The sequence below is a fragment of the Colius striatus genome, chromosome 15, assembly GCF_028858725.1.
Source record: "Colius striatus isolate bColStr4 chromosome 15, bColStr4.1.hap1, whole genome shotgun sequence".
NCBI lineage: Eukaryota > Metazoa > Chordata > Aves > Coliiformes > Coliidae > Colius > Colius striatus.
Genome location: NC_084773.1, coordinates 17,233,583 through 17,254,007, shown reverse-complemented (window position 1 = coordinate 17,254,007; position 20,425 = coordinate 17,233,583). Strand labels below are relative to the sequence as shown.

Here is a 20,425-nt window from a genome sequence, read left to right as displayed (position 1 = left end):
TCTCTTGCTGTTTGTACATTGTGATGACCCTGGTATGTATGTGGCAGAGGCAGGAGGGTGAAACCAGTACAAGTCCTGTCTGAAAGCTGCCACCATCCCCATGATCACTGGGATTCAAAATGCAGTTTTGGACATGATGTTGGCAGCCCTGTAATACCTTGGGGAAAGAGGAGGCTGCTCAAGCATTGTGTTGCCTCCAGGCTTGAGCCTTGTATTTGGGGGTCCCCAAAACTCTAAGCAATGTTTGCTGCAGCCTACTGAGGAGAAAAAACAGAGAGACCAGAAGATCTCAGCAGCATTGCATAGTTTTAGTGCTAGAACTGCCTTCTCTGAAGAGCAAGTGTGTGAATGCAAGAGGGGCATCATAGCAAAATTCACCCAGGAGGTGAGTTGGATGGATTCCCCACATGTTCCCCTTGAAACAGGTGCTGGTGCCCTGGGCCATTCAGTCTTTGAATGCAGTCCTGCAGCAGCCAAATGCTGCTGCTTTGAGGAGTCACTTGTTGGAGATACCCAGGGGGTGAAGGGGGAAGATTGGATAAGCTGGAGTCAGAAGAGCTTAGTCAGGATGTGTTTGTTTAAAGGATCTGCTTCAGCCTGACTCCTGTAATTAGGAAACGTGTCTTTCTGTTCTTTGGAAGCACTTCATTCATTAATCAAATGGAGAGAAGGATTATGCAGAGTCGGTAAGGAAGGTTGGGTTTGCATCTGAAATGAACCAAGGCATGCAGCAGTCATAGCTGCTGGAAAGGGACCCCATCTGTAGACCAAGTGTGCTATTTGAAGGCCTGGAGAGGGAGGTTGTTCATCCCTTTAGAGTGCAGGAAGCTATTGTAAGGGAAAATAGATACCACTCTTGTAGTGTCTTGTGAAGAGACTAGATACAAGGAAGAGAAGTCATGCAATGGAAAGGATAAAACCCAGATATGGTGTGGAAAAGTAAGCAATGGTAGGAGAACTACAGGTGTGAATGGATAAGGCTTTTCTGAGCAAAGCCATCCAATAGTATCCCAGAGGTGAGCTCATCCCAAGATGGTTTCAGTTATTTTAAATCTTGACTGTCAAAAACTCACAGTCTAGTGTTCTAGATGCTGTGGTCAAGCCAGCAGCTCCTTTGGGGTGTTGATTTTATAGTCACTCCCTAAGGATGTACAGTGAGGTAGGTGAATCTCTCCTCAAATAGCAACAATGCTCTCCTGGAAAGCAGCGGTGGCTGGATTGCAGCAAAGCACACTGATAGAGTTGCAGTGACAAAGAATGAGACATCCAAGAGTTTGATTTCTCCCTAGGAAGTAATGTTATTGAGGAAATGAACTCCTTGAGCTGACCTGAAGAACTGGAGCTTGAGTGTGTTTCTGATGGAGTTGAGAGGGAGTCCCATGGCCAGGGACTCGCTGCTAGCCAAGGCAGCCAGGCTGCCTCAGCTCAGGATCAGCCTTTGCCTTGGCACAGCACCGGCTCAGAGCCACAGCAGCCAGTTCCTGTGTGTTTTGCTGAAGTTGTTTGGCACATCCCATGTGCAACAAAACAGCCACTGAAACCTGCAGTGTGGGAATTGAGATATCTAAGACAAAAGAAAGGTACCACAGTTGTACTTGCAGATCAGATGACACTTCCTTGAAACATTCCTAGATCCTCTTCTTTCCTTCTGTGGGAAGTCAGGAGATGGTTGTTTGTCAGGTTGTCTTGATTCCTTAAGGATTGTGTGATAGGTCAAGCTGGAGGGGAGAGAAGTGGGAACAAGCATCCCCATTCCTGACTCTGAACAGTAAAACTAAGGTGGTGGATGTGTCTGTATGTAAATCTGTGAGGAGGAAGAAGTAGTTGCTCTGTTACAGCTTTGGCATTGAACTCCTGACTGTTGTATTGTTCTTACTTTGGTCAGCAAATACCCCCTTTGCAAATGGTTAGGTGAATGGTTAGGTGACCCTTTGAAAATGGTTAGGTGAAAGTCTTAAATCCTGTGAAACCACTTTCTTTTCTCTTTTTTTTTTCTTTTTGAGCTGGGGCAGGAACAAACACATGACTTGAACACCTCCTGTGCTGAGCTGGCCTTCAGCATAGGCAGCAACAGGCTGAACCAGTTTGCTCGTTGCTTTTGTCTCCTGACAGGCGCTCTCTTGTCCCGGAGCCCTGGGAGGTGCTTGGCCTCTTCTCCAAGCACTGCAGGAATTCCCCTGCCTCCAGCCACCAGCTCAGGCTCCTCGGTGTGTGGCCAGCAGCCTTTCACTGGTGGCACAGTCTCACAGAGGAGGCTTTGCAAAAGACCTGAGCTGAGGTTGGAGGAGTGAGTGGAGCATCCGAACACAGAGTGAAGGAGAGGTTTTTATGGCGTGTGGCAGAGGGTAAGGTGTTGCAAGCAGCTTTTGCCTCCAGAGGGTACCTGTCTCCTGTGTCTCAGGTGAGAGAAACTTGTTGCTTGAGTTGAAAAGTTGAGCTGCTTGAGCCTGTGTTTTGTTGCTTTTTGAGCTGGGCATGTGTGTTCCTGTGGTTGGTGGAAGTGCTCCTGGGAGCTCAGAAGTGACTGAGCATTGCAATAAGGATACTGAAAAGCTTCTCATAAGCTTATTTTGCATGAGTGTCACCAGTGGCAGACCTGCTACAGATGCAGTTCCTGATGCTGGGCTGGGTGGTGGGTCAGGCAGTCATTTGGATGTGATGCCTGCCATGGATATCAAGGGGAGGGAGGCTGAACCATGTAAGGATGCTGCTCTGCCTCGGTGCCAGAGCCTGTACAGAGAACTTCTTAGGCTGAAAGCATTTATGACTGCAGCAGCAGCCAGTGTTGCTCCAGGTTGGGGTGGACTTTTGCTGTCCTTGCTGGGCACAGCTTCAGCAGCTGCTCTGCAGGCAGAAGACTGGAAATTTGAGGCAAGTCAGGGATACGGAGTTTGTTCCATTGTCTTCTAGGTCTGTCCTTTAGCAATAGCTCTGTACACAGCCCAAGGAGATGCAGGATGAGAGGCCCATCCTCAGCTGGGCACTGGTAGGGCTCTGTAGCCCCATTTCTGGGCCTGGGCATGCCCTGAAACCCCTCTGTGGACAGTTACCTTCAGGGTCAGCTCTATGCTGAGCCCCCTGTGGCTTGGGTTACTATTTGAGATCTGCTTGAACAGAAGTTGGAAGCTGCCTGAATAATAGCTGAGATTTTCATGTGTACAAGTCCTTTAAATTTCAGTCTAAAGATGTGAAATTGTTGGCTGCTTTTCTCCTTCCCCTTCCTCTATCATAATGGAAAAACTTGCAGCAATCCTTGGAATATTTATAAGTGAAACTGCTAATATAAATGTGCTCTGGCATAAGGCATAAACATCTGGAAGTTGTGCTATCTCTCTCAGTATGTTAAGGATGCATAGCATCATCAAGGGCTATTCACTAGAGCTGGCACTGGGAGCCTATCCCATATGTCAGAAGAAATGATCTGCTCCCTCCTTTCAGGAGGGTATATCCCAAATGTGCAGTGGGCAGGTGACAGATCCTTTTCTTTGGTGACAGATGTTCAGCCCATCAGCTCAGATGTACCTCAGAAGGGAGCGTGCAAGTAAATCCCTGCTATGGTAGCTGGCAACAAGCATATTGAGAAACAGATGGTGCTGTGCTACAATTTTACCTGCTGCAAGGCCAATGCATAATTTAGCAATACAGAAACATGAATTGTATTCCAGTGGCAGTTGCCTTCTGGTGGGGGTTTTTATTTGGTTTAACAATCAGCAGGAGAAAGGAGTGAAGGATATTATATGCAATTCTTATTTTTTTTTTTTGTGACTCAGAGGATTTGGAAATGTAGCATCCACTAGCTTTGGTTTTGAATCCTTGCATTTGTTTTCCCCTAGACAGTTCTGCAATGAGCTGTGTGCTGAAGGAACTTGCTGCCTCTGCAAGGAAGGGGCAGATACCCCTGTGTCCTGCCAAGGCCAGGGTCTGGGGAGAGGTGGGAAGGACAGGGCTGCATAGAGGAAGAACAGTTCCCTTCATCTGTGCCTCTAATAAGAGTTGTTCCTCTCTCTACAGGCAGCCTGTGTTACAATGGAGGCAATGAAATGTGTAGCAGGGTCTAGTCAGCAGTAGCTAGAAATCTTCCTTCTTCCTGATGTAGGACTGGAGGAAGAGGAAGACTGAGCTCTCTGGTGTCACTGGACTTCATGTCCCCTTCCCTTCCAACCACATGTACAGGATGGGAGCAGAGCTCCTGGGAAGCATCTTCCAGGACCACTTGTCTGAAACTGACAGGCAAAGAGCATTTTGTGCTACAGTTTTGCTTGTTAACCTGAATGAGAGCAGCAGCTAACTTCTAAAAATGTCTATTTGATCCTCTGACTTTAGAAAAGGTCTAATATGAGCACTCCAGCTGTTTGCAAGCATCCTCTTCCTGCTCCAAATGGCTTCCTATCCCTGGCTGAACCCTCATCATGTCCTCTCCAAGGAGGATGGGGGAAAATGCATTATAATTTTGCAGTGTTGGCAAATGAGGAATCACACCCATGAAAACAAATACACACTAATTAGGACCATGAAATGCTGATTGACTCACAGTTCTGATAATGACAAGGGCAGTTTGCAAGCCTGCTTTTTATCCCAAAGAGGAGGAGAGAAGTAATGAGAATTTTTCTCTTTGGAAGCCTTTTCAGCCACTCCTGGCCATTTATTTAAAAGTTTCCCTGCCAACAGATACTGCTCAGTTACTGCCTTGTTTCCATTTGAAGTATGAGGGGGAGACTGGAGTTACTGCCTGGGATAATTGTTAACAAATGCTGAATTCTCATTTGTGCCCTTTACAGCTAGAATTAACTTTTTAAGCATACAAATGGTCTCAGATTGACCCCCATTGGGGAGTTCATGTTGTTTCAGGACAACCAGAAGAGAGATGAGGAAACTGGGGAGCCTGGCTGGTGTAAAGCCTTGCTCTCAGTATGTCTATTCTGCTTCTCTGCCAGGGTGATTGTGGAAAAGTTTACAGGGGTTAAAAAACAGAACAAAAAACTGAATCCAAACTATATTTTAAAGCTTTTCTTTTCTGAAAAGGAATTTTAATGAGTCCATGCTGTCAACAGCCCCTTCTGCTGACACCTCCCCTCTCTTATTCTCCCCAGTAAGCTACAAAAGAAGTGACTAGGAGTGGGCTGGGGTAACCCATCCTGCACCCACGTGTGTGCCTGCACCAGGACAAGAGGCTGCACAGCTTTACCTGCAGGATGTGGCCATGGCCACCCGCTGTGGCATGCAGGAAGAGGGGCCAGGCAAGACCCCCAGCCCTGTGTCACACGGATGTCTGGTGAGGGCCCTGAGAAAGGGATGAGCAACATCTCCTGGCAGGGACAAGGCTTTGTGCAGCACCTGTACCCTGCTTCTGAAGAGATGAGGTCCTGCTGACCTGAATGAGCTGACTCAGCAGCTGAGGCTACAGCCACAGCAGCCATCCCATGGCCCCTCTGCCTTTCCCTCCCAGCTTCCTTTCCCATTGTTTGCATTTCTGACCTTTCCCAAGGTCGCTGCTCCCACCCCATGGGCATCTGATACAGCCACTGCCTTTCTCTTGGTGCTTTATTTAAAAAGGGAGGGGAAATTTGGGACAGGACTCCTTACTCTTGTTGGGGGAGTTCTGTTCAGCTTGAATGTGAAAATAGGTGATGTCTTAACTTGACCCATTCTCCTTGGTGAGAGGAGCTTTGAATTTCTGTAGTGTCAGTGTAGATTTCTTCTCTAAATTCAGGCATTTGAAACTTCAGGGCAAATATAAAGGTGGCAGCTGGGGAAGGACTGACCCATGTGGTGGCTCCAGAAGGCACCTTATGAGGGAAAGCTATGCTTCAGACTTCCTAGGTCGATATTTTTGTGGCAGGCCTGAGCTGCACGGGTGATGGATTCTGACCTTTCCACCTTCCTGTACTCCTGGGGTTGGGTTGGGAAAGAAGAATTCAAAATAACTTTCTTAATTTGAATATTACATAATAATTTTGAATGTCTTCAGTAGTTAGTGACTGCAAACTGCCTGCTGGGGCCAAGTGAGCAATGTCAGGAGGAGCTGCGGGGTGGTACGGAGCGGCTGCTGGGGTCTGGTGTGTTGGTGGCAGTGCCTGGGGCTCTCCTGGCCTCACTGACAGCCTACTGTGGGCAACTGGAGCCTTTCCATTGATTTCAATGGGCTTTGGATCAAGCCCATGGGCATGCTGCTTGTTTATTTTGGAGGCCTTCTGAGGATAAAAGCATCCTTTCAATGGCTGCTCTTTCCTTCTCCTTTGGTTCAGTTGCTCCCTGTGCCTGTGGCCTCATGCTGCTGGATGCCCACCTACTTTCCAAATGGCCAACAGCTCATGTGATTTGGAAAGCTTACTTCACTCCTACTTGTAGCAACATTTAGTGCTATGTATAAGAATTATGGTCCTTCTGTGAGGAGATGCCTGAAGCTCCTTGACTAGTTTCCTTTTCAATGGTCAAACGCTCACCACCAAGTGTCACCTTCAAGAAATGCTTACAGCAGAGCTCATCTGTTCTAACAGAACATACAGATTTGTCTCTTTCCAAATTGCAGATGGTTATTCCCCATTTATTTGTCTGGAGCTGGCAAATGCACACTGTACACATACTTTGTTAGTAAAATGAGGCACTAATTGTTGTAGCAACAGATGATACATTGTGAAGCGATGCTCTTGCTTCCTAGCTTGAGAAACACAGTTGGAGCAGGCCTGTGTTCTCAGAAAACATCACTCCATATCACCAAGAGTGCTGCAAACTTGTAGATTTATAGTGGCAATTGCTTTTTGCCTCTTTACCAGTGCTGTCTCTTTCCACTGGTTTGTACTTCCCTCTGTGCAAACATGGGCTGGGAAAATGCACTGCTCTGCCTCAAAAGATACAAACTGAACTCATCAGAGGTGCAACAAGACCTGTTAACTTTAGATTGTGCTGGATCAAGTCCCAGATAAAAATGACAAGAAGATCATTCAGTCCCTTGAACCATGCCATAGCTCTGGGGCTGGATGCTGGTGGTCTGGTCTGGGGGAGATGAGCTGAGTGCTGTGTCCCTAGGAGAGCATCAACTGCGTGTGCCATGCTACTGCCCTCATCCCTGCTGCCCTTTGCCAATCAGCAACAGGAGGGACAATGCTTAGTTACTTGAAATATAGGCTGTGATGAAAAGCTGGTATCAGTATTGATATTCTTATATACCAAACACTACCTGGGCAGGAGTCCTGCTCTCCTGGGTTCATAGTCTGAAACTGAGGGTTTCTTCAGTTTCCACAAAGGCATCCAAGGTGGTCTCTCAGTTCATGTTTGGTAGGATGTAGTGATCAAAACTGTCAACTGAGCAGGTACATAGGGAAGAACAAGTCTTTTCTTAGGTGTACACCTTTCCTGGGCTTGGCATGACCCATAAAGTCTAATCAAGGGCAGAGTGTTGTTCTGACTCATGAGTTTTTTTTCTGGAGGCTACAGCATCTTGGGTTACTCATCCTGAGAGAATGAATGCACTGAGGATATAATTATAGTAGTTAGACATCATTTATTCTCACTGTTTAAAGGATTCCTGTCAGAAGACTGATAGGTTTGGGTTATTATTTTTTGTCTTCTTGGCCTTACATATTCTACCCTATTTGCCATAGATTGACGAGACTATAAAATCATAAAGCTGGGGCAGCCCTGGGTTTCCGTGCTTCTCACACATTTATATCTACCGTGAAATATTTCATCTGGAAGTAATTATCTGACTTCTTCAGGCTCCCTTTAATGCTCCTTAATGACTTAAAACATAGGAGACACTGCCCCATTTCTGATCTGGACAGTATCAGGGCGATGCTGGCATCTGTTGTGGGCTGGTGCCTGAGGGAAGAGGAGCAGGTTTGGTACCTGTCAGGGATCACAGTGCCTGTCCAAATGACCTGTCAGCAGAGCCAAGGAGGAAACCTTCCTCCTGCTGCTGGAAAAGTGCAGGACAAACCAGTGGAGTTGGATGTGTCACCATACCAGCAACTCCAGCCCCTTGTGGCGTTTACCCCTTCCTATCATTTATCTTTGTGGTGAGTTACAGCTTTCTGTCTTTTTATTTTGCAGGGTCTCAGCCCCTCTTCTACAGAGGCCTCTTGTCTCCTCTTGGGCTTGGGAACTATCTCCAGAGGCTGGTTCTTGAGTTTAGTAGGTAGGGCCGTAGTCTGCAGATGAGTGAGAGCAACCTGCTACCAGACTAGATAGTAGGATGGCAAAAGATTGGAGGGAAATTTCTCTTCCTACTGCTGCTTCCAAAGGCAGCCAGAGCCTCTCCCCTGTGCCCTCACTTCCCATGGGTACTCCCTGGAGAGGAGTGGGGGTCTAGGGGTGCCTCCTCCTTGCCCAGGGCATGGCACAGCAGCAACAGCATGCTGTGCATCATTTCCTCAGCAGCACTGCCACCGCCCTGGGCATGGCATGGAAGGCAGGGGAAGGCAGTGCTGTTGCTTTCTCTGCAGTACTGAGGGTGCCTCAGGTTTCCACCCTGTGCTCATTTGCTCTGTTTCCTCCAGATGTGACTTGGGAGTGGCACTGAGTGCAGGATGGCTTCCCATATCACTGATTGTGACCCTCCCCTCCTGATGAAGCTTTCCCTGAGAAGGAAGCCCTTCCCATGAGGCAGAGAATAGATGACTGGCTCTCCAGGCTCCTGCCCTGTCTTGGAGTGGTGAAGGCAGCGCCACATTAATCCCACAGACACCTTGACCAACTGTTGAGTGACCCTGGGACAGGTCTCAGTACCCAGCGAGCTGCAGGCAGAGTGCTGGTGACTGGAGAGATGGCAACCTTGGTGTAGCTCCCCCATTTGCCATCAGCTGTGCTGATGAGAAAGGGCATAAAGATGCAGTTTGTCTGAAATCCTTTTCAGGCTCTGTGTGTGTGTGATGGAAACAGATCTTCTTTTGGCTGGAAATCAGTTGTTTTCTGCTGTTTTTGCCATCCTTACCTTGGTAGTCTGGGGTGATATTTCCCCTTGTTACGTATCTTTTCTGTGCAAACTGACCTTCTGAGTCTGTAGGCTTCTAATGACATAGAAATATGTGTGTACAAAAATTTGAATACCATTTGTATATAGTCCTATGTCAAATAGTGACATGCATTAGAAATTGTGCTCACTGCTACCAAGTTGCACGTAGACTATTTGAACTACATCCTCACCCAATCATTTAGGTGAGGACACGTGAGGTTTCACTGAAGCCAGAGGAGCTGTGCTAAATGATACCCCTGAGGCACTGGCCATCAGGTACTGGAGGAGCTAGATTTGTGTTATAAATCTGGGTGATGTGTTCTGACAGTGATAGTGAAAGATGATAAACCCTGACTCGTGAAACTGGAGCATATGCTACTTGTTTTGAACCTGACCTGATTTTGTAGCTCTAGGTACAGCAGGTATGGAAGTTTGCTGTTCGAGGAATCAGACTGCAAGCTGTTGAATCATTTATAAAGTTGAGAGGCAGTGGCACTTCTTTTCTGATGTGAGGTGCTAATTAGTTTACTATGGGACACAGACTGCAGAAAATCCATGTTTCTGGCACAGAGGCTGTTCACCTTTAGAAATGTGTTTGTTTGTCACAGTGTTGTTTATATCATTAGTGTAGAGCAGTGTGTGTACAGCCTAGACCCTCAGAGGAGGAAATAAGTCAACACCTCCTCTAGCAGCATGTAAAGCTGATGTTAAATAAGCTTATTAGAGGCTGTGCCTCATCCAGGGGGGAAAGCACCAGGTACCAAAGCTTCCCTCTGCAGCTCTGGATCACTTTGGGTGTAGTTGTGACTTTCACATGACTTAAGTGCAGTTCAGTGGGCAAAACTGGCAACTGAAATTGCTGGGGGAGGGTCCAAATACCTACATGAGATGCTGTTGTTAGCCTTAAAGGAGAGTGGCATGGCCCTTTCATGCAGATTTAATTTGCTCTCTAAAGTCCACTTTGTGAATGGCACTAGGTAAACCTTTGTGTAAGTCCGGACATGAGAGGTCCCTCAGATTTGTACTAATAAAAAGGATTAAAGCAGGTTAGAAACATCCTGTGATTTCCCCCTGCAATGGTCTCAAAGAAACAAATTGATTTGCAAACACCTTTTAACCAGAAGTTGAATCCTACTTCAAAAGCTCCTGATCAGAGCATGTTGGATTACAGATTTATCCTATACACCAGTGCTGCTTTTTAAGCATCTTCTGTACTGAGAGGTTATAACATGAAAGAGAGGGTGCCCGATGGCTGCATTTCACTTGATCAAGTTGGTAATTAAGGGCCAGAGTGTAGCAAAAATGGTTTTGAAAAGTCACTTCATCTTTATTTGGGGTTAATTGCGTTAAAGCTCACAGCTTGACAGGCTTGTTTCATGACAGGAATTTTAAAGAAAGCATTAGGGAGATATGGAGCTTCAGCACTGTCTGAGAAAGTCCTTATTCCCAAGTAATCCTGTTGCTCACGCTCATAAGATAGCCTATAAAACAGCATTTTTGGGCATTTAGGAAAATATGTTTTTAAAAGCAGTGTAATCATGGGCTTTTGTCTTGTAACTGGAGCAAAATGGGGGATTTCTGATGAAAATCTGCACACAGAGCTCTGCAGAAAGGAGAAAATTGTCACTGTGTAGCAGGATGAGGTAGAACTGCAGCTGACTTCTAGTGGGGATTCAATGGACAATGTGGTACCACAGCTTTTAGGGTCCTACCATAGACCTCAACGATACTTATTGCCCTGAGACCATCTCAGAGTATCAGGGCTTGAGAGTTTGAACATTTGATGTTGAAGTAACAGCGGAGTTCAAAGTAGTGATGTATGCAAGGAAATGCAACAGTTTCTCTTAACCTTGTGAGGTCTCTCGGTGTTTTTATGGTCCTCAGTGTTTACTGCTTGCTCTACAGAACATTGTGACTGTTGGCTGCAATTCTGTGTAGCCAACATATGAGGACAAATTATGGATTAGTGTGTTTAAAGCACTGATCAGGACAGATATCTGCTAGCCCATATAACTAGGCATTTTGTGCATCTGCACAATAACTCACCTTGTACTGCTGAATGTTCAGAGATCAAAACTTATCAAAGCTTTAATTTCATTACCTGCCACTGGGGACTTTGTGTGTGTGTGTCCTTTTTCCTGTATGGCTAATAAAAAGCTGTATCTAGAGGCAATACTGCTTTGTAGATACAAGGGAAGATTGATACTCTTGTCCTGTGGCCTCATAGATAGATGAATTCTCTATTCACGTGAGCTTCATGTGAGCTGCTTTGAGAAGAGAAGCAGCAATTCTGCAAAGCCTCATTCTATTCATTTTGGCACAGAAGATAACATACAAGGAATCCTGAGAACCCACCTGGGGTCATCTATCCCTATTATGTTGGTAGCAAACCTTTGTTTTCTTTATAATACTCCTTATCTCTAGAACTACGATCAGTTATGTAAGAAAAAGCATGAATCTGCCACACATCAAGTTTTCAGTCTTCTTTTTAAGCCATGTTCTCCTTAGATTCCTGTTGTTGTAGCCTTAGTCCTTATCAGAAATGAATTATCCTGTTGTTCATACAACTACATCAAACAGTTTTGCAGTAGCTGTCTTATGTTCCTATGAAAGTGGTACATATCTGCAAAGATCTATCCTTCCTCATCTGCATACTTAGAGCCTTTGGAAACTAACTGTGTATCTTACTGGCTGTCCCTTGATGAATTTTATCATCTCTGTTCTGACTCTAAGGAGCCCAGATGATATTCAGGTATTTCAAATTAACCCACTTGCAATCAGGTTCTGAAAGTGCAAGTCAATAAAAAACTGGAATTATTTGGAATGTATAATTCATCAGCTGTGTATGAAACCAGCAAAATTATTCTAAATTGCACTCAGCTGCTCTTTGTATCATGAACTTTCTTTGCTATTTCATCTGCAGAAGAGATGACAAGATGTGTGAAGCTTTTTTTGATGAGACTGGATTTATATCCATGTGTCTTAATTAAGGAGGGGGAAAAGGTTCTTGCCTTGCTCTAGAGCCTGCATGTGGAGCTGCAACTTTACTATAAGAGCGTAAAGCCTGCACAAAGTAATGGAAATATTGATGGATATCGTGGGGAGGGAGGGTGTGAGTATGTACTCGGGCCTCTGCCTTATGAGATGGAGCTATTTGAGGCCATAGCTCAGGCCTACAGTGACTTGTCAAGTATGAAGAGTAACTGTGCAAAACACGAGTTCAATTTAAAGACGCCATGGATCCAACACCTATTGAAAAACCCAGACCAAGAAATTCCTTGTGCCATGTTAAAGGAGAAAATCCTCACCATCCTGAGTTTCTTCTATCTAGCTAAGTGATAGAGAAAATAAAGGCACTGAGGACAGCAGGCAGTGAGCAGAAGCATTTGAACTTTGTGGAGTGGGTTGGATGGCTTTTCCTGGCTCAGGATGGGGCTGTTCCCTGCCCCATTTCTTTAACTACAAAGCTCCTTTTCTTTTCTGTTAGAAATGAAACTTGGAGATTGTATTTTCTCTTTTTTTTCCCCTCTGTGTTTAAATTTGGATATGACTTGACCATAATGCACCGATGCCATTGGAGTTTTTCCTGGCTGATTCCTCTTCAAAGCAGCGTTCTCTGAGGGAATGCCAATTACCCGCTGCTGAGCCTGGCACTGGTTTAAGTTACTGGAATAACTCTCTGGAGATATTTGTCATTACTCCCCTCTGGAAGATGGAAACTTTTTCCATTTTGTATATTTTCATGGATGTTAAATGTCCTCTTAAACACAGAGCAGTGAGGATGGGCAGCATTGGAGGAGGAGGAGGAGGAAGAGTTCTTTGTGGTGACAGGCTCTAAGACAGCGTTCAAAGGCATGATAAGCTCTTGGGGTGGGTATAAGGATGCTGGATTTCAATGTAGAGCACAAGTCTTTATTTGCTTCTTGTTGTAACAAGCTGTATCTCTGCAAAGCTCACTTTGGAACAGCTTCTAATAACATTTGAAATATAGTTGTTGTTCTCCCCGTGTGAAGCAGGGCTTGGGGAGATTTCAACTCCCTGGTGGCAGCATGGGGAATAGGCACCAGCTCCAAGTGCAGCAGAGCTGCTTTTGCTTTGTTAGGTGTAAAAGCAAAACATGTGATGCTGGGAGACACATGGGTCCAAAGCCTGTCTGAAACAGGCAATCATCTGTCTAGAGAATTCCATCCCAGAATTGCATGCAAAGATGCTCTGATAGATATGGAATGAAATGGGGTTTGTGACTACTTGCACTGTGCTATGGGCATGCAGGGTGCCTTGCTCCCATGAAGAGCTTGAGGGATAGGGCTGCTGCAGCTCATGTAGAGGCTGTTGGCAGGCAGTACCCCCAGGGAAGCAGTACCAGCAATGTCATGGGATTTATCTTTCCCATGCAGCCTTTATGCAAGCTATTCCTGCCTCTTTTTATTCCTTTTCTTGCACAAGAGAGATCAGTTCTACAGATCTGGTCTTGCTGATGGTTTTAGCCAAGAATTTACTCTTTGGTTAATTTAGCAAGATGTTACTGGTGGCATGTGGGCTCCTCAAAGCTTCTGTCCCAAAAAGCTTAGGAAACAACAAATCCTCTGAGGAGGTCTTAAAAAGATTAACTGCCCTTTGATTTCTACCCTCCCTCAGCTTTTAATATGAAAGGGCTCACAAACGAAAGGTGCGGCTTGGCAGCATTAGGAGTTTAAGCCCCAGAAGGGCAAGGTGCTGCTTAACTTTAAACCAAGTATCGAGGCAAGGCTGGAGTCTCTAGTGGGCCATTATTTCAGTGTTTGTTTGCTCTGGGCTGTTTGTGAAGAGCTTTACTAGCATGAGCAGCTTTGTTTTTCTCATGCAGCGAGTGCTGCGTTAATGGAGTTAGTTTAAGAGTAGAGCAAAATAATCTCTTTAGCAGGTGTTGAGCATTTAACCAGTACTGTGCAACAAGCACAGGAAGGCGTGGAGCAGAGAGATGGCTCTGTGCTGTGGGCATCTGCTGCAGTCTGAGCTGGAAAAGAAGTTAGTGCATCTATTTCTGCAGGAGCATTCTGATCTTTGGGTTTTTCTCTTTCCCCTGCTTGCTGGCTCCAGGAGGTGGGATTTCGTTTGAAAGTAGGATTTCCAGGGTATAATTTGAGCATGGGATCAGCTGAGAGCAAACGATGACAGCTTTGTTCCCTCTGTGGCAGATAATGAGGTGTTGGAGGCAGATAGCGCCGTGTGTTAGGCGGGAGCTGCCTGTGACACGGGAGCGCAGCAGCGATTGCCACCGGTGAGCGGTTTCCTTCTCCTCCTGCCGCCTCTAAATGGGGTTGTTGTCGGGGCATATGGCAAAAGGGTTAAAATTTAATTAGAAAACATAGTGGTAGCTACTGGAGCTTAACAGAGATTTATTTAAGCTGCTAAGAAGGACAAGGCTGCTGTGTGAGCCGCTGGTAGGGCTGAGCTACTGCAGCTGCTGGCTCGGCTTCAGGCGCCGGCGGCCAGGGCATGCCTGGGAATCTGCCCAGGAAGCGCAGTGAAAGAGGAGTTTGTTTTAAGACTTGACCCTGGCTCTGTGCAACACCCCTGCCCTCCGCCCGCTGTATAAAGCCGAGCCGCCGTCATGCCAAGCGTTTGAACGAGGGAGCGGGAGCCAGCGAGAGCAACCAGCCGGGACGGGGGTTTTGTGTTGCGGCCGGAGCAGCTCATGGCTTCGGTGTTGATGTGCGGGGTGGAGGATCTGCTGTTGGGCGGGAGCCGCTTCCTCTGGACGGTGACGGTGGCAGCGCTGCGGCGGTGGTACGCTGCCCGGCTGCGGGCATGCCGGCAAGCCCTGCGAGCGTGGTGCGGCCTCCGCGATGTCTACCAGGTAAGAAGCGCCGGGAACCCCCCAGGGTTGGCTAGAAACAGCGTCGTGCCTTCTGCTGCACACGTGCTCGCTCACCTGCCTGGCTCCCAGGTGTGCACAGCTCGGGCGAGGCAGCCGGCGCGAGGCGAGGTGAGGGGCAGCGGGGGAGAGCCAGGGCTCACGCAGCCCTGCTCAGGGGATACTCATCAGGTTTAAAGTCTGAGGTTGAGTTCATGTCTCATAGTGCTTTCAAACAGCCAGTGCTGAGTGTCTGCTTTGAATTCAGGGCTTGGGGGAGAGATTTTGATGTGAAGTGCGTTCTATCAGCCAGTTTATCCAAATGCACCCACTAATGCAGCCCCTCAGAGCCCCTTTCCCTGCCACCACCATCCTTGTGCTTGGGATGTGCCTGTGCTGCCATCAGGCACCCAGCACAGCCATACTGCCATGGGAGAGACTGACTGTGGCTTTCTCTGCTCTTTGTGTTTGTGTGGCTGAATAGTGGCAGATTGTAATGCGATAGTACTTTGCATTGCAAAGGGATTGCTACTTGGGGGAGCTGCAATGAGTCCTGAAACAACAACTGGGATGCTCCTCTTCCTGCAGGCAAAAAATACAGCCCAGTCCTTGCAGTTACTGTGGTATCCAGTTGCAGTTCAGGTGGTGTCACTCTTTGTGGAGTGTGTTTTTGTTGGCAGTTACTGATTTTTTGTGAGTGTATTTATTTTGCTCTCACATGTACACTTGTGATATGTGTCTGGTCACAGTGTCAGCGTGAGTGTTTGCTAGGTTGTGTTGAATGTTTCAAAGCTGCTTCTCTCCTCTCTCTGGTGTGTTGCAATACAGAAAATGACACAGCTTATAGCAAACATCTCTCTAGAATCATCAGAATGTAACTTCCATGGGGAAGTCATGCTAAAAGGACATCTGTGCTTCTTTAATCCGAAAGGGATCTGTTGCTATTTAGCTTTAAGGTATGCCCAGGAGAAGGAGAAAGTCTTCACTGTGATAGAAGTGCTTCCAAATGCTCAAATGCATCTTGGCATCTTGTGCAGATGCTAGTTGTAAACACTCTGTGGTATGTGACACATGTTACTTGAGAGATGAATCGTGCAGTTAGGGAATCCAGGAGCATGGGCATCATTGCTCCCTGTTTGCCCTCCTTTACTCACTTGAAGAAACATGGAATGCAGCCCTGGCTCTTTTCTTTCTCTAGAAATAAAATCCACCTACACCTGTACTGTGTGGATATGACTTTTTGGAGTTCATTCATGTGGAGAGCGTGGAGCTCTGACTGTCTTCACCCCCTCCTGCATCCCCATGGAGGCAAACCCCATCCCTACAGGCCTGGGACAGTGGCTGTCTAAGGACCAGCTCTGACAACAGCTGTTTTCAGGCTGTTCAGCCACGATTCTCTGGTCCTTGGCTCAAAGTGAAAAGAGATTCATTTTCCAAAACAAAGCATGACTGTATCTCTGCCCAAACTTTGTGTCCTAGTGGCTGTTGGTGGATTAATCTGTCATCTTTAGGAAAAGCATTGCTGACTTTGTACCCGTTTCCTAAAGTGGGGATGTGAAAATGGGTAAAAAGAGGGAATTGGTCCTTCTGTCATCCTTCCAGGCAGTCTTTGAGCCAGGGGGAGAAGGGACAGTGCCTTTTCCCTGCTTCTCTCTGCCTACAACTTGTCACCGCCACAAGGAGAGCACCATCAGACTGCTGGGGACACGCAGTGACCTGATGCTCCATGCTTATGGCTCTGAGGGTCACCCTGCGAGGTGAAAGCAGGCAAGAAGACATTTCTATATCAGGAATTCCATAGTGGTAATTTGGAGTGTATTAAAGAGATGGCTGAAAGAATGCCCTGCAGCTCTTCCTTGTTGGGTTACGTAACACGTTGCTTTCTGTGCTGATGTCTTGCCTCTTTGCTGTTAAAACCACTGGCCATGTCCTGGCTGAGTTCAGTAGGTGCAGGACTGAGCACAAAGCAAGAAATGCCACCAGCCTGTTTAGATATCAGAGCCCTACGGGAGGTTGAATCAAATATTACTTTCCTTTTCCTTTCTTAAACAGTTCAAGCAATGCAAACACCTCAAGGCAGTGGCTGCGTGACCCGTGCTTAGAGAGACGTAGTCTGAGCCATGCTGCATTACACTTGTTCCCCTTGCTCAGTGGAGCAATATCTGTATTTGAGATCACTGTTGTTTTGTAGGTCAGAGGCTGTTTTGGGGTGAGTTGGACGTTACTGGTAGGTCTTTTCAATCATCAGTACATTACCGCAGGGAAAAGAAATGTAGCGGCATTTCTTGTCCCAGGGCTGCTAGCTTTGGTGTTGTGGTGGTGGGGTTTTGGTCTTTCTCTTTTTAAATGTAAAATGCTTGCTAGCCTCCTAGGAGTTATAAGCTTGAATTCAAACATGGAGAATCCACTAACACCTTCTTGCATCCACACAGGGCTCTCACCTATGTCTTTTGAAGTCAGCAGGTGCTGAGTTTGTCACGCGGGCAGAGCTGTCTGAAATCCTCTCTGCCAGCATGAGGCCTTTACCTGCCTTAGCAGCTTTAAGTACAAGAAAACCAACAAGAACAAATCAGCCTTTGTCAGTCATCTTCTCTTTAGCCTTCTGGTTTCTAGGATATGTGTGTTGGAAACACCTTCCAATGCTGTACTAACTGTTGCTCCATCTACCTGGCCCCCAGTGCAAGGACTTCATTCTCAGCCCAGTGAGCCAAGCTCAGGCACTTCCCCATGCTGCTGTGCTCCAGGGTACTGCCATCATCTGTCTTACCTGCCAAAAGAGAGAGGATGTCCTCTTTGCCCAGAGCCAATTCATCTGGAGGAGTTTGTGAGCCAAGTGCTGATGGGGTGTCCCGTTTCACTCTGAAATAACCTCTCAACCATGCAAGAAGAGGAAGGTTGTACAGTATGTAGATTTATCCTCTCTGTGAGCACTTGGGTTATATGCCAGGGAACATTGTCTTGTCAATGGCAGAGAGCATCTGAAAGCCTGTCCTAGGAAAAAAAAGAGACTTGCTGAGACAGCTGATGGGGGAGCTGGCACAGATCTTTCTAGCTGTAGCAAGTCAATATGAGATATTGGGCCTCTTAAGGCTTGGAAAATAATCCTAGGTGAGAATTCAGCACAGAAGGCTTCATGCAAAGGTACCCATTTCCCATGAGGGACAGGAGCAAGGACTGCATCTGTGGAGATCTGGCATTCAGTGCTCTGACCTGCCAGGTAGGCTTTGGGAGGGAGGGGGTCTTCCCAGAGCCCTTCCTGATGCCCACGACAGGACAATGCTGCGCTTCGGGGTGTCCTGATACTCTTCTAAAATGAAGCTTTTGGCAGGGCTCTCCATGTGCTGTTTTTATAGGCCACCTGTCTTAGATTTAATTATAAAGCAGTAGAACAAAGGGAAGTTTTTGTAGAAATGAGGTTAATAAGCAGCAGCAAAGCCAAAACTTTTCAGCATCAACACCTATCCTGTGTTTAGTTGCTGGTGCTACCACTGGCCTGACTTTCACTGGGATCAAAGTCTATTTGATAATGCAGCTAACTCTTTTAAAAATGGGTCAAGTGATGGTTTAGCAATGGGGTTAAAATGCATGTCAGTCATTCTGCTTGATGCAAAGTGCAAAAAAGAAGCCAGGCAAACTATCCCCAAACTCCCAGCAGAACATGATGACACATTGTGTTTGGTATCTCTTAGACATGAAACCTGGTCTGGGAGCATCTCTGCCACTGAGCTGTTCAGTCACACCGGTAATTCAGCTAACCATCTCTGGTGTAGAAGTGTCAATTGAATTCATGTGGGTTTTTTTTGGACTGAGTTCTTTTTAACCTCCAAAAGATCATTTCCTCTGTGTGAAGTGACAAAAGTTTGCTGATGAAGCTTTGTAACATGTGTCCAGCCCCTACGTACCTGGGGTGGAGGAGCAGGAGAGGAAGCGGTTGACTTCTGTTTCCTATGCTGCTAACGTAGTTAGTTTGGATAGTGAGGACCATGTTTCCTCTGCTGCCACGCCTTCCCTTTCATTATAAGAAATTGCTGACTAGAAATTGGAGATCCCTTGTTCTTTCTCTTTTCACAATGACGACAGGGCGGGCTGGAGCGGTGAGAGGGAGCTGTGTTGTCAGGGCAGAGCTCTCCTTCCTCCACAGCAGGCAGAATCTGGGAGTGATGCTCAGAGGAAGCATCTCAGGTATTCTTACAGGTCAGGGCTTTCTAAGGGAAGCTTGAAGCCTTTTTTTAGAGGATGCTGAGTATGTGCCCCTTCAAAGATTTAAACTCAGGCACTGGGGATTACCCATTGCTCTGGAAAAGCTTTATTCTGCCAGCTTCCATCCAGATGATGTTCTTTCTGAAGAGATCTGATCTAGTACTGTGACACCACTTTTACATCACCTGCAGAGCTTTGCTTCTGCTTGAAAACCCCATCACATGCAACCATGGCACGTGGAGGCTTCCTCGTGGCTGGAGCTTCAGGGAAGCCTCTTGCAGAGCTGAGAAAAAGACCAGCTCTGGGCACTGCCTCTCAACGGCTTAGAGTTAGTCAGCTTTACCCACTTCCAACAGCAGCTTTCCAAAGCTCTGTGCCAGACATGTTTCCATTTGAGCTCATGATATAGATGTTTCTGTTGAACAGAGTTTATTCAAACAAATATGACTTCTGTCCTGCTCCTCCCTCTTCCCTAGCACACAACTTCACAACCAGACTGCGAACTTCATCTCGCTTCCTTCAGGGTGTCACGGTGCCAGTTTCAAACAGTGCCTTCTATTCACTAAGTGCTCTGGCCTGGATAAATATTTTCTTTCTTTGCTCTGACACAGCTCACCAAATATGTTGGATTTCAAATGTCGCTGGAGCCGCTTTTCAGAGGCAGGCTCCTGTACAAAGGTATTGCTGTATGAGCCTCGCTGGATAAGGCTGTGTTTTGGTCTTGTGCAGAGAGGCTGGTCAGAATGCTCTGGCTGGACAGGAGGCTTGTGAAAAGGTAAATGAGAAGTGTTGCAGGCACATGCTGGTTTTTCCATACATCATTTTTTGTCCTGTGTGATTAGCTCTCTGTCACTGCTTTTGCTACCGTTGTTACTGGGGTTCTTTGCAGACTTGAATGGACTGTCCATGTGCTTAAAATAACACTGTGCTATCTTTGTCTCTTCACTTTCTAAAAATCAGGCCACCCTTGTACAGTCTGCATTGCTCTTAAAACCTCTGAGTCATAATTAGTGATTAGTAATTCTGCTAATCTTCTGTACAGATGGAGGCCAGTTCATTCTCAGAGACTGCAAAGAGGATCAAGCTATCAGTGCTGGAATATATTAGCTTAAACACCCTCCCACACACAAATACACATGTACACTTTTCCCTGCTAATTGGCCTGTCATTCATTTAAACATGCAACAACTCTGTGTTGGGGAAGAAGAGGTGGGAAGAATAAGGGTCATCAAAATGCTGTGAACAGCCTGAAAGGTCTTGTTTTAGCCATTAAAGGCTGTCACTGACAGTCAAAGCAACATGAGATTTAGGGCTGTGATGGTTTCCATGGTTGCTTTTCCAGCTGATGCAGAATAGATGCTATCTCAGTGATGGGTGCCCCAGTGTTCACCTTCCTGCTTTGTATTGGGTGTAAACGTGTGGTGCCAGCAGAGCTGGGA

At 46.5% G+C, this 20,425-nt stretch overlaps 1 protein-coding gene across 2 annotated transcripts in view; it reads left to right on the top strand.

Moving 5' to 3' along the window:
- Positions 1-20,425, top strand: part of FRMD4B (FERM domain containing 4B) — a 127,149-nt gene that overhangs the window by 29,983 nt on the left and 76,741 nt on the right. The window contains exon 1 of one of the 2 annotated variants that reach the window (XM_062008399.1): positions 14,552-14,789. The exons of the other annotated variant lie outside the window; for it this stretch is intronic. Within the exon in view, the coding sequence (XP_061864383.1) occupies positions 14,628-14,789 (162 nt within the window). The 5' untranslated portion in view covers positions 14,552-14,627. Of the gene's footprint in view, positions 1-14,551; positions 14,790-20,425 lie in introns of those variants that run through there. 2 annotated transcript variants of the gene reach the window in all.